The sequence below is a fragment of the Oncorhynchus masou genome, chromosome 24, assembly GCF_036934945.1.
Source record: "Oncorhynchus masou masou isolate Uvic2021 chromosome 24, UVic_Omas_1.1, whole genome shotgun sequence".
NCBI lineage: Eukaryota > Metazoa > Chordata > Actinopteri > Salmoniformes > Salmonidae > Oncorhynchus > Oncorhynchus masou.
This window is the reverse complement of record NC_088235.1, coordinates 21,294,342-21,306,780: the sequence shown is the minus strand read 5'-3', so window position 1 is coordinate 21,306,780 and position 12,439 is coordinate 21,294,342. Positions and strand designations below refer to the sequence as shown.

General features: G+C 44.4%; 1 protein-coding gene across 1 annotated transcript in view; it reads left to right on the top strand.

Annotated features, from left to right (window-relative positions):
• LOC135511895 (polypeptide N-acetylgalactosaminyltransferase 2-like) overlaps positions 1–12,439 on the top strand; it is a 139,420-nt gene that overhangs the window by 109,161 nt on the left and 17,820 nt on the right. Inside the window, exons 4-9 of the mRNA XM_064933412.1 lie at positions 3,270–3,368; positions 3,478–3,545; positions 4,050–4,115; positions 5,927–6,048; positions 11,043–11,130; positions 11,866–11,953. Coding sequence (XP_064789484.1) covers positions 3,270–3,368; positions 3,478–3,545; positions 4,050–4,115; positions 5,927–6,048; positions 11,043–11,130; positions 11,866–11,953 — 531 coding nt within the window. The remainder of the gene's footprint in view (positions 1–3,269; positions 3,369–3,477; positions 3,546–4,049; positions 4,116–5,926; positions 6,049–11,042; positions 11,131–11,865; positions 11,954–12,439) is intronic.

Below are 12,439 nucleotides of genomic sequence, written 5' to 3'. Positions count from 1 at the left end.
TGTGTGTGTGTGTGTGTGTCTGGGGATTAAATGAATGCTGGTTCACCATATATGGCCATAGTGATAGTCAGTGTATTTGAATCAAGGATACGTTTCCTCTATAGTTGACATAAAATACTTTTCTAATTTGATATGATTAGGGGAAAAACATATTGACTGTATATATTGGTTTTCATGACACCCTTCATGATTAGGCGAGTGTCTTTGAAAGTGTTGTCTTCACTGAGAGTTTGAGCTCTCCCAGAGTTTCTCTGGCTGACATGGTTAGCAGACAAGTGAAAGATGCCCACAGTATGCCCAACATTTGCATGCATTACATGCATATATTTCAATACATTTGAAGCTCTTTTATTCCCATGTCAATGTGAGCTGTGTCTACAGAGCCACAGGGAGGTTACCCCGAGTGTCTGAACCATGTCTACTACAGTACCATTAGTACAAATGGGTTTAGGATTTATTTCAACTCAACTGTTGTTTTTTCTTGTCCTGGACTCTTTCTTGGCACCAGTGGAAGATGTCTCACCTATTTTATTTGTTAATACACCTCCTGAGCCATGGCGAGGGGACATTTGCCCCATAGACTTGACCTTGACCTTAACTTGCAAAGAATGGGGGGTGGAGCTTCTGTCCTGCTTTCCGCTCCCCTTTCTAGTACCCCCAGAACTTAGTCGAGCATTCGACGCAATACGCACAATTTTAGTTCTGAGTTTCTGAGATTACTCCCTGCCTAAGTACCACTATCCCTACTGTACTGTATGTAAGGTGCTAGACACATGGTCACATCAGTGACGTTTTCTGTACAACTCTCTTTATCAGTTTCCTATCATTGTTTGATGTGAGCGAGAGCTCTTTCGGTTTTCTAAATTCAGCTCAGCGTCCTCTCTTCCCCATCTCTGCTCTGCCTGCGGCTGTCTGCCAGGCACCATCAAACACTTAGGTGGGAGATTACTCCTGATTCTCGTCACAACAGAGCCGTGTGTCTGTTTAGAGCCAATCAAAATAGAGGCTTTTTATTTCAATGTCCTTTTTTTTTTAGACAAGCTTAAATTGCTTGGCTTCTTGTTTACCCTTCAGACAGAGCGTTACCTTGGATGGCAGGAGGCCTGCTGGAGGCTACGGGTCTTAATGAGAATGTTTTATGTATCGTCTGTCCACCCAGCGGGGACTCTGTAACCATTGTCTGGCATTTTAGCCACTGTTTCCCATTCTAATTAAGTGTTCTCGGTGTACACTGCCGGATGAATATTTCATGAGAAATGTGAGAGGGTCGCATTGAAGCGCTGCATGGCGTGCACGTGAAGAGGCCACCGAAGGACCAGGCATTAGGCTAGACAAAGCAACTCATCAGCCATGCTTGTTTTGTCTTCAAACTATGTCTAGTCTTTCATATCCCCACAGTGTCTTGTTACTGACACCTCGTTTCTATTACGCAGCTCAGAGGGAGCTACATTACATGAAGTAGGATGTTGTCTGTGCAAAGAAAAGGGCTGCAGTTTTTGTTTGGTACACATCCGGTGTCAAGGGCTTCGTTCAGCCGGAGTTGGTTTACTTGACTACTTTACATCCATTCGAAGAAGCATGGACTTTAATGTGAATGCAGTCCTAACAGTAATGTACACCCTCCACAGGATGATTCCTAACCTACATGTGCTATGTTCCAGTCAGGCACAGGCTGTACACGTTTGCCTGTAGCTCAAAGGAAATGGCCTCTTCTTATGTGCCATCGTGTTATAGTGCCTACCAGATCTGGATTCAAATACATGCGTTTTTAATGATTTTTAATGATGGTGTGTATATGAAGTTTTTTTTTCAATAATTTCCTAGAAATACTGGGTATGTGAAATTACAGTACATACCCCTAAGACTAACCAGACCTGGGTTCAAATACATAGACTATTTGAATTTGAAAATATATTTGGAAAGTATAAAATATGAATCTATTTCCAAATACATTCCAATATTCAAATATTTGTATTTTCAAATACATTTTTTCTAAATACTTACTTTAAAATGTATGTGAAAGTAATTGACATACATTGTATTATTTCAATTACAAATATTTGAACCCATATCTGGTGCCTAGACATATCCACTGACAGGTATCTGGAGCAGGATCTGGAATTTACACTGTACGCTTATGGGAACATGTTATAGACTGTTTACCTCTTTATGGCAGACTGAGTAGGCAGAAAACAACATCATCTCCAAGGAAGGTTAAAAAAAGAATCGCTCAGTCTGTGTCAATGTAGTTCCCCTAACAGCCCTAACTTGATTACTGTAGGAGACACTAGGCGGTAGGTCATGGTCTAAGGGGAGACCTGCTGGTGTTCAGCAGGGGCACTAAATAGTCCACTACTGAAATTGTGTGTGGTTCAGGTATTGTCTGTAAAGTAGATCAGGCATCCATCGATCCAGCAGCTTTAGGAGGTCCTTTCTAGGCCCAGGTGGTATCATAGTTGACCTCTGCTCTGGGAACTATGGCCAGCTATTTTATTCCTTTAGTTCTCCTAAAAGAGACGTAGAGACGTGTCATGTCTTGTTACTCCTGTAGGAAGCATTGATTGATGTCACAATCTTACTCTAGTGTTTTCTCTCGCTCGCTCTCTCTCTCTTGCGCTCTCTCGCTCTCTCTTTCTCTCTTGCTCCATGGAGGCTCATCGTGGGCACTCCGTGTCAATGGCGTTGACATGGGGAGTCGCTGCGCTCTCTCACCCATACCCGTAGCTGCTGGTGATTGGGCTCTAGTGGATTTGTCATATTCATCTGTCATATTGAAATCGGTCTGGTCTGAGGCGCCATCGTTTACGCAAACAAGACTTGCCTTCCATTACAGCTTCACCAAACGTCACGAGAGTGTGTAACCTTTAACAAAAAAATCTGTAACCTATTTTTGGGGGGGCCTGGAGATTTCAACATCAAAGCTAAAGTTATTCAACCAGCGTATTGGAACGCACAACACCAGATAACCCTTGTTTAAATTTTTTTATTTTACCTTTATTTTACTAGGCAAGTCAGTTAAGAACAAATTCTTATTTTCAATGACAGCCTAGGAACAGTGAGTTAACTGCCTGTTCAGGGGCAGAATGACAGATTTGTACCTTGTCAGCTCGGGTATTTGAACTTGCAACCTTTCAGTTACTAGTCCAACGCTCTAACCACTAGGCTACCCTGCTGCCCCGTTTCTCTCTTTTAAAGGTAGATAATTGGTCCTTTTTGGCCATTGATTGTTTTCAGTGTCCTAATGAATGTGTGTTCCCTTTCTCCCTCAGCTGCCGGCATAAACAGTGGAAGACAGAGCTGCCTGCTTCTAGTGTGATCATCACTTTCCACAATGAGGCCCGCTCAGCTCTGCTCCGCACCGTGGTCAGGTGAACACACACACACACACACCCTCACTCTCTCTCTCTCTCTGACAGACTAGGCCTGGAGATGCTAACCCATGTCTAACCCTCTCCTCTGCCCTCCCTCCCCCTCCAGTGTTCTTAAGAAGAGTCCCCCCCACCTTGTCAAGGAGATAATCCTGGTTGATGATTACAGTGACAACCGTGAGTTGCTGTTTGAGTCTCAACTCTCTCATTTGCCCTGTGCCTCTGTCACTCTGGATCAGTACTGGCACTGGTTGACAGGCTCCAGGTCCTTCTCTCCCTCGCCACCCGGTCTGTAAACTAAAGCCCCTGTCCTGAACCATCTCTCAGGCTCCGTCCCTCTACACTCTGGGTGACCCTTAAGGGCACATGCCTCCAGCTCAGGCATCACACATATCATTCATATTTCTGTCCTGAGATTTCATAGAGGTCTCTTGTACCCGTCAGCCTTTTGAAGTAGATTAAAGCGATCTTTGAGTCGTTCTAGAGTTGTCTGTTAGACCGTGTCGGTGTCACTGGAGGGCCACTAAGTAAACCATTGGTTCCGCTTTAAATGGAACAACTTTTATGGCTGAAAATAAGTCTTCATAAAGCCCTTATAAGTCCTATATAGATGTTTATTTGATGTGTATATGTATATAAATGGTTTGTTTTAGTAACCAAGGGTTGTGTCTCGTGGTTCAGCTGAAGATGGAGCCTTGTTGGGGAAAATTGAGAAGATCCGGGTTCTTCGAAACGATCGACGAGAAGGTGAGTGTATAAATGGGAAATGCATTTGAAGGAATAAAAACTGCTTTTTGAAAATGATTGGTCAGGCTTTAGTCATCATCATAGTATTTGATGCCCATTGTCTTTGACCTTGTCCAACACTGCATGTACCCTAATCAAATCAACTGAAGTGATTTGCCACTTTTAACAGCAGAGAAGGATCATTAGGGCGAGGAAAGGAAACCTCTGAACAGGTTTATTGGGGCCAATGGGGAGAAAATATACACTCCAAAACAATGAAGAGTATATTTTTGGAAAGTGCTTTGTGTGCTCTCCAATAGAATGAATATTAGGTCAAAAAGACTTGGCTGCAGTCCTCTGTTCATTATTGCTATCTCTGCAAAACTGATTGTCTTTTACAACTCCACAATAGCACACCACACTCTGCCCCTCTCAACCAATAGCACACCACACTCTGCCCCTCTCAACCAATAGCACACCACACTCTCCCCCTCTCAACCAATAGCACACCACACTCTGCTCCTCTCAACCAATGGCACACCACACTCTGCTCCTCTCAACCAATGGCACACCACACTCTGCCCCTCTCAACCAATAGCACACCACACTCTCCCCCTCTCAACCAATAGCACACCACACTCTCCCCCTCTCAACCAATGGCACACCACATTCTGCTCCTCTCAACCAATGGCACACCACACTCTGCTCCTCTCAACCAATAGCACACCACACTCTGCTCCTCTCAACCAATTGCACACCACACTCTGCCCCTCTCAACCAATGGCACACCACACTCTGCCCCTCTCAACCAATTGCACACCACACTCTGCCCCTCTCAACCAATGGCACACCACACTCTGCCCCTCTCAACCAATAGCACACCACACTCTCCCCTCTCAACCAATAGCACACCACACTCTGCTCCTCTCAACCAATGGCACACCACACTCTGCTCCTCTCAACCAATGGCACACCACACTCTGCCCCTCTCAACCAATTGCACACCACACTCTACCCCTCTCAACCAATGGCACACCACACTCTGCCCCTCTCAACCAATTGCACACCACACTCTGCCCCTCTCAACCAATGGCACACCACACTCTACCCCTCTCAACCAATGGCACACCACACTCTGCCCCTCTCAACCAATGGCACACCACATTCTGCCCCTCTCAACCAATGGCACACCACACTCTGCCCCGCTCAACCAATGGCATATGACCGAGCACTTCAGCAGGTAATAGATGACTTCAAACCAAGTCATTAAAAACATAACAGATGACTTCAAACCAAGTCATTAAAAACATACCAGGTGGCTTCAAACCAAGTCATTAAAAACATACCAGGTGGCTTCAAACCAAGTCATTAAAAACATACCAGGTGGCTTCAAACCAAGTCATTAAAAACATACCAGGTGGCTTCAAACCAAGTCATTAAAAACATACCAGGTGGCTTCAAACCAAGTCATTAAAAACATACCAGGTGGCTTCAAACCAAGTCATTAAAAACATACAGAGCGTGAAATTATAAAATTGTATGAAAATGCACTCAGTTAATGTCGCTCTAGATAAGTGTCTGCTAAATTACTAAAATGTATAAAGTAAATTTAACCATTTTAATCAGGGGGTATTTTTAAAATGTATATTAATAATGTGAAAAGTTTAAATGTGAATAAATATTTAAATATGAGTAGCCAACGATTGTGATATGCACTTCCCAAACTTCAGCGAACCGGTACTGTATACATGGAAATGACACACATGAATAAACCATTGTGTATTTGTAGATGACATATTGATAAGAGCTTCAGGCGTGTTACCCCTCCACAGGTCTGATGAGATCGCGGGTGAGAGGGGCCGACACAGCCACTGCCAGTGTTCTCACCTTCCTGGACAGCCATTGCGAGTGTAATGAGCACTGGCTGGAACCACTCCTGGAAAGGGTGGCAGAGGTCAGTGTGTACCATAGACATCAAAACTATGAAATAACACATGGAATCATGTAGTAACCAAAGAAGTGTTAAACACATCCAAATATATTTGAGATTTGAGATCTGTCAAAGTAGCCACACATTGCCTTGATGACAGCTTTGCACACTCCTGGCACTCTCAACCAGCTTCACCTGGAATGCTATTCCAACAGTCTTGAAGGAGTTGAGCCCTTGTTGGCTGCTTTCCCTTCACTCTGCGGTCCAACTCATCCCAAACCATCTCAATTGGGTTGAGGTCGGGAGATTGTGGAGGCCAGGTCATCTGATGCAGCACTCCATCTCCTTCTTTGATCAAATAGCCCTTACACAGCCTGGAGGTGTGTTGGGTCATTGTCCTGTTGGAAAACAAATTATAGTCTGACCAAGCTGAAAACAGATGGAATGGTGTATTGCTGCAGAATGCTGTGGTAGCCATGCCTTGAATTCTAAATAAATCAGACAGTGTTACCTGCAACGCACCCCCACACCATAACACCACCTCCTCCATGCTTCACAGTTGGAAGCACACATGCGGAGATCATCTGTTCACCTACTCTGCGTCTCACAAAGACACGGCGTTTAGAAAAAATCTCATTTGGATTCATCAGACCAAAGGACAGATTTCCACCGGTCTAATGTCCATTGCTTGTGTTCCTTGGCCCAAGCAAATCTCTTATTATTTGTATCCTTTAGTAGAAGTTTCTTTGCAGAAATTTGACCATGAAGGTCCGATTCATGCAGTTTCCTCTGAACAGTTGATGTTGAGATGTGTCTGTAACTTGAACAATTTCTGAGGCTGGTAACTCTACTGAACTTATCCTCTGCAGTAGATGTAACTCTGGGTCTTCCTTTCCTGTGGCGGTCCTCGTAAGAGCCAGTTTCATCATAGCCATTGATAATTTTTTCGGACTGCACTTGAAGAAAGTTATTGGAAATCTATCTTCTGTATACCACCCCTACCTTGTCACAACACAACCGATTGGCTCAAACGCATTAAGAAGGAAAGACATTCCACAAATTCACTTGAAACAAGGCACACCTGTTAATTGAAATGCATTCCAGGTGACTACCTCATGAAGCTGGTTGAGAGAATGTCAAGAGTACTCAAAGCTGTCATCAAGGCAAAGGGTGGCTACTTTGAAGAATCTCACAAATAAAATATATTTAGATTTGTCTAACACTTTTGTGGTTACTGCATGATCCCATATGTGTTATTTCATAGTTTTACACGCATACAGTGCCTTCGGAAAGTATTCAGACCTCTTGACTTTTTCCATACATACATACATGCATACATACATACACACATGCATACATACACACACACATACATACATACATACATACATACATACATACACACACATACACACACCTTGGACATGCGATCTTATCCCAGAGGCCGACCCAAAACAACGTGGTCGCCGCATGAGAGGCAAACGGAGCGGCCTACTGGTCAGACTCAGAAGGCGAGCACACCATCGACCTCTTCCTAGCATATTACTCGCCAATGTCCAAACTCAAGATAACAAGGTGGACGAAATTAGGACTCGAGTTGCCTTCCAGAGAGACATCAGATTTTAACATTCTCTATTTCACGGAAACATGACTCACTCGGGATACTTTGTCAGAGTTGGTACAGCCAACCGGTTTCTTCATGCATCTCGCCGACAGAAACAAACATATCTCTGGTAAGAAGGGCGAGGGTGTATGCCTTATGTTTAACGATGCACGGTGTAGAACAACAACAACCTACAGGAACTCAACTCCTTATGTTCACCTGTCCTCGAATTTCTTACAATCAAATGCCGACTGCATTATCTTCCAAGAGAATTATTTTAGATTATAGTCGCAGCTGTGTATATTCCCCCCCCCCCTCCCCCCAAGCAGATACCGTGTTGGCCCTAAAAGAACTTCGGTGGACTCTATGTAAACTGGAAACCATACATCCTGAGGATGCATTTATTGTAGCTGGGGATTTTAACAAAGCTAACCTAAGATCAATACTCCCTAAATTCTATCAGCATATCGAATGCGTGACACGAGCTGGCAGAATTCTGGATCATTGCTACTTGAACTTCCGTGATGCATACAAAGCCCTCCCGCGCCCTGCCTTCTTCAAATCTGACCATGAATCCATTTTGTTGCTCCCAGCCTATAGACAGAAACTAAAACAGGAAACGCCTGTGCTCAGGTCATTACAACGCTGGTCTGACCAATCGGATTCCATGCTTCAAGATTGCTTCGATCACGTGGACTGGGAAATGTTCCCGGATAGCCTCAGACAACATTGATGTGTGCGAGTTTATTAGCAAGTGCATTGGAGATGTTGTACCCACTGTGACTATTACAACCACTAACCAGAAACCGTGGATTAATGGCAGCATTCGTGCAAAACTGAAAGCCTGAACCTCCACTTTTAATCATGGCATGGCGACCGGAAACATGACTGAATACAAACAGTGTAGCTATTCCCCCAGCAAGGCAATCAAACGAAAGCGTTGGTATAGAGACAAAGTAGAGTCGCAATTCAACGGCTCAAACACGGGACGCATGTGGCAGGGTGTACAGTCAGTCATGAACTGCAAAAAGAAAACCAGACCCAATGCGGACATCGACGTCTTGCTCCCAGACAAATTAAACAACCTCTTTGCTCGCTTTGACGACAATACAGTGCTACTGACACGGCCCGCTACCAAAGCCTGTGGGCTCTCCTTCTCCGTGGCCAATGTGGGTAAAACATTTAAATGTGTTAACCCTCGCAAGGCTGCCAGCCCAGGCGGCATCCCTAGCCGCGTCCTCAGAGACCAGCTGGCTGTTGTGTTAGCGGACATATTCAACCAATCCCTATCCCCAGACTGTTGTCCCCACATGCTTCAAGTTGGCCACCATTGTTCCTGTTCCCAAGAAAGCTAAGGTAACAAACTAAATGACTATCGCCCCATTGCACTCACTCCTGTCATCATGATGTGCTTTGAGAGACTAGTCAGGGATCATATCACCACCCTAGACCCACTCCAATTTGCTTACCGCCCCAATAGGTCCACTGATGATGCAATCGCCATCACACTGCACACTGCCCTATCCCATCTGGACAAGAGGAATACCTATGTGAGAATGCTGTTCATTTACTACAGCTCATCATTAAGGTTTCGAACCTGGGTCTCGATCTCGCCCTGTGCAACTGGGTCCTGGACTTTCTGAAGGGTCGCCCCCAGGTTGTGAGGGTAGGAAACAACATCTCCACCCCACTGATCCTCAACACTGGGGCCCCACAAGGGTGTGTTCTAAGCCCTCTCCTGTACTCCCTGTTCACCCATGACTACGTGGCCATGCACGCCTCCAACTCAATCTTCAAGTTTGCAGTCGACACTACAGTGGTAGGCTTGATTACCAACAACGACGAGACGGCCTACAGGGAGGTGGTGAGGGCCCTCGGAGTGTGGTGTCAGGAATATAACCTCGCACTCAGTGTCAACAAAACAATGGAGAGATTATCGTGGACTACAGGAAACAGCAGGAAACACCCCACCCCATCCACATCGACGGGACAATTGTGGAGAAGGTGGGAAGTTTTTGAGTTCCTCGGCGTACACATCAGACAAACTGAAAAGGTCCACCTACACAGACAACGTGGTGAAGAAGGCGCAACCGTGCCTCTTCAACCTCAGGAGGCTGAAGAAATTTGGCTTGTCATCTAAAACACTCACAAACCTTTACTGATGCACAATCCAGAGCATCCTGTCAAGCTGTATCACCGCCTGGTACAGCAATTGCACCGCCATCAACCGTAAGGCTCTCCAGAGGGTGGTGCGGTCTGCACAACGCATCACTAGGGTCAAACTACCTGCCCTCCAGAACACTTTCAGCTCCCGATGTCACAGGAAGGCCAAAAGATCATCAAGGACAACATCCACCCGAGCCACTGCCTGTTCACTCCGCTATCATCCAGAAGGCGAGGTCAATACAGGTGCATCTAAGCTTGGACCGAGAGACTGAAAAACAGCTTCCATCTCAAGGCCATCAGACTGTTAAACAGGCATCACTAACAGAGAGAGGCTGCTGTCAACATAGACTCAAATCTCTGGCCACTTAAATTAATGGATTTAATAAAGGTAGCACAAGTCACTTTAATAATGTTTACATACCCTACATTACTCAACTCATGTATATACTGTACTCTATACCATCTACTGCATCTTGCCTATCGCTCATCCATATATTTATATGTACATATTCTTATTAATCCCTTTACATTTGTGTGTATAAGGTAGTTGTTGTGAATTTGTTAGATTACTTGTTAGATATTACGGCATAGTCGGAACTAGAAGCCCAAGCATTTCGCTACACTCGCATTGACATCTGCTAACTATGTGTATGTGACAATACCATTTAATTTGACACACACTCTGGGCTCTGACATTGCTCATCCTAATATTTCTATATTTCTTAATTACATTATTTTAATTTTAGATGTGTGTGAATTGTTAGATATCACTGATCTGTTGGCGCTAGGAACAGAAGCATTTCTCTACACCCGCAATAACATCTGATAAATATGACTATGTGACCCCAAAAATGTTACTCTTACTCACCATTGGTTTGACAAAACTTCAATGTAACACAGTCACTGCTGTAGTTCTGCTGCTCCATCAAAAGACTTGGAATAGTTCTGGAATAATCCAATCCATCTGATTTATGTCACTCACAGCAAATCTTGTACTTGCCTCTTGGAAATCTATTTGTGTTCTGGCTGTGTTAAGCTCATATATTTAAGTGAATATGTGGACAACCGTTTGTCTCTCCACAGATCTGTTTTGGACTGTAATTTGTTATTCAGCTTTTATCTAGTGCTTGGTTGTGAAATTATGTGGTGGTTTTGACTGATTATTTCAGTCCCTGAGTCTTATTTCAATATAATCTAGTGGAACACTGCATATTTGTGCCCCATCTTAATCTCTTTACTTCTCCCACAGGACAAAACGCGTGTTGTTTCCCCCATCATCGACGTCATCAACATGGACAACTTCCAGTACGTAGGCGCCTCGGCCGATCTCAAAGGAGGTAAATCCCACTCATCTATACCTGCAGCTTTCCTTTCGTCTCCAGGGCAGGCTGGAAAATCACATGGCAGTTTTCACTCTGTACCCAATGTCACCTTCTGCCATAGAAGTCTGTTTCTTGGAGTGTGGCTGGCTGACGGACTGAGTGGTTGGTTGGCTGGTTGGTTGGCTGGCTGGCTGGTTGGCTGCATGTGTGAGAGAGCAAAGGAGATAATAAGCATGTGATAAATCTTGAAAAAGGCACCGCCTTTGGAATGGAGACTATTTGATTGATTTGTCTGGGGATATAGGCAGATTACATTGTGCACTCCCATGGCTCCTGCACTCTATAGGGTTTATGAGAAGTGTAATGCACAGCCATATGGGGCGGCAAGTAGCCTCGTGGTTCGAGCGTTGGGCCAGTAACCGAAAGGTTGCTAGATCGAATCCCCGAGCTGACAAGGTAACAATCTGTCGTTCTGCCCCACTGTTCCTAGGCTGTCATTGTAAATAAGAATTTGTTCTTAACTGACTTGCCTAGTTAAATAAAATAAAAAATTTATCTAAAAATTTAGATAGAGGGAACGCCACAGATGTGCAATATAATACCTATGAGTTAGGCATTGTGTGTGAAAAGGATAGTAGTGTTAAGAGAAATACAAACACTGACAACCAGATTTTCCTGTTATCAAAATGAATCTACTCTTGTTTACTTGAAATCCCTTAACCTAATCAGTACCTGTTTTTCCTGCTCTAGGATTTGATTGGAATCTGGTCTTCAAGTGGGACTATATGACTGTGGAGCAGAGGAGGGTGCGTCAAGGAAACCCCACTGCTCCAATCAAGTAAGCCTGTCTCACCTCTGGATTTTCTGCTGTCCTCTCCTCTGCCTCATAGCCAGGGCCCCCTGGAGGAGAGGCTGAGGCAGGCAGCATTAGATATCAGTGTGCATCCTCCTCTGGGGAACCTCTGGGGAATATAGCCAAAAGCTCCTGAAAAAAACCACCGCCTTAGAGCCTCTGTTCTATTTTCTCCCTGATGTCCACGGTGCCGTATGATATCGCAGGGTGAAGTAAACACAGACAGAGGTGATTGAAGGCATTCTCATCTTATCCAGCTTTGTCTTAAATTGTGTATGGTGATGATGAGGGAGAACATATTGCTGTGAAAGGAAGATCAGAAGAGGGCAAACACTTTGATTTGTTCGATCAGTATGAGATCACAGAAAGGGTTCTGTTTTATGTAATAACCAAATGTCAGATGCATTCTCTCAGTAAACATATTGGTAACCAACAGAGGGCAGCATTTAATCAATATCCAAAGGCTAGAAT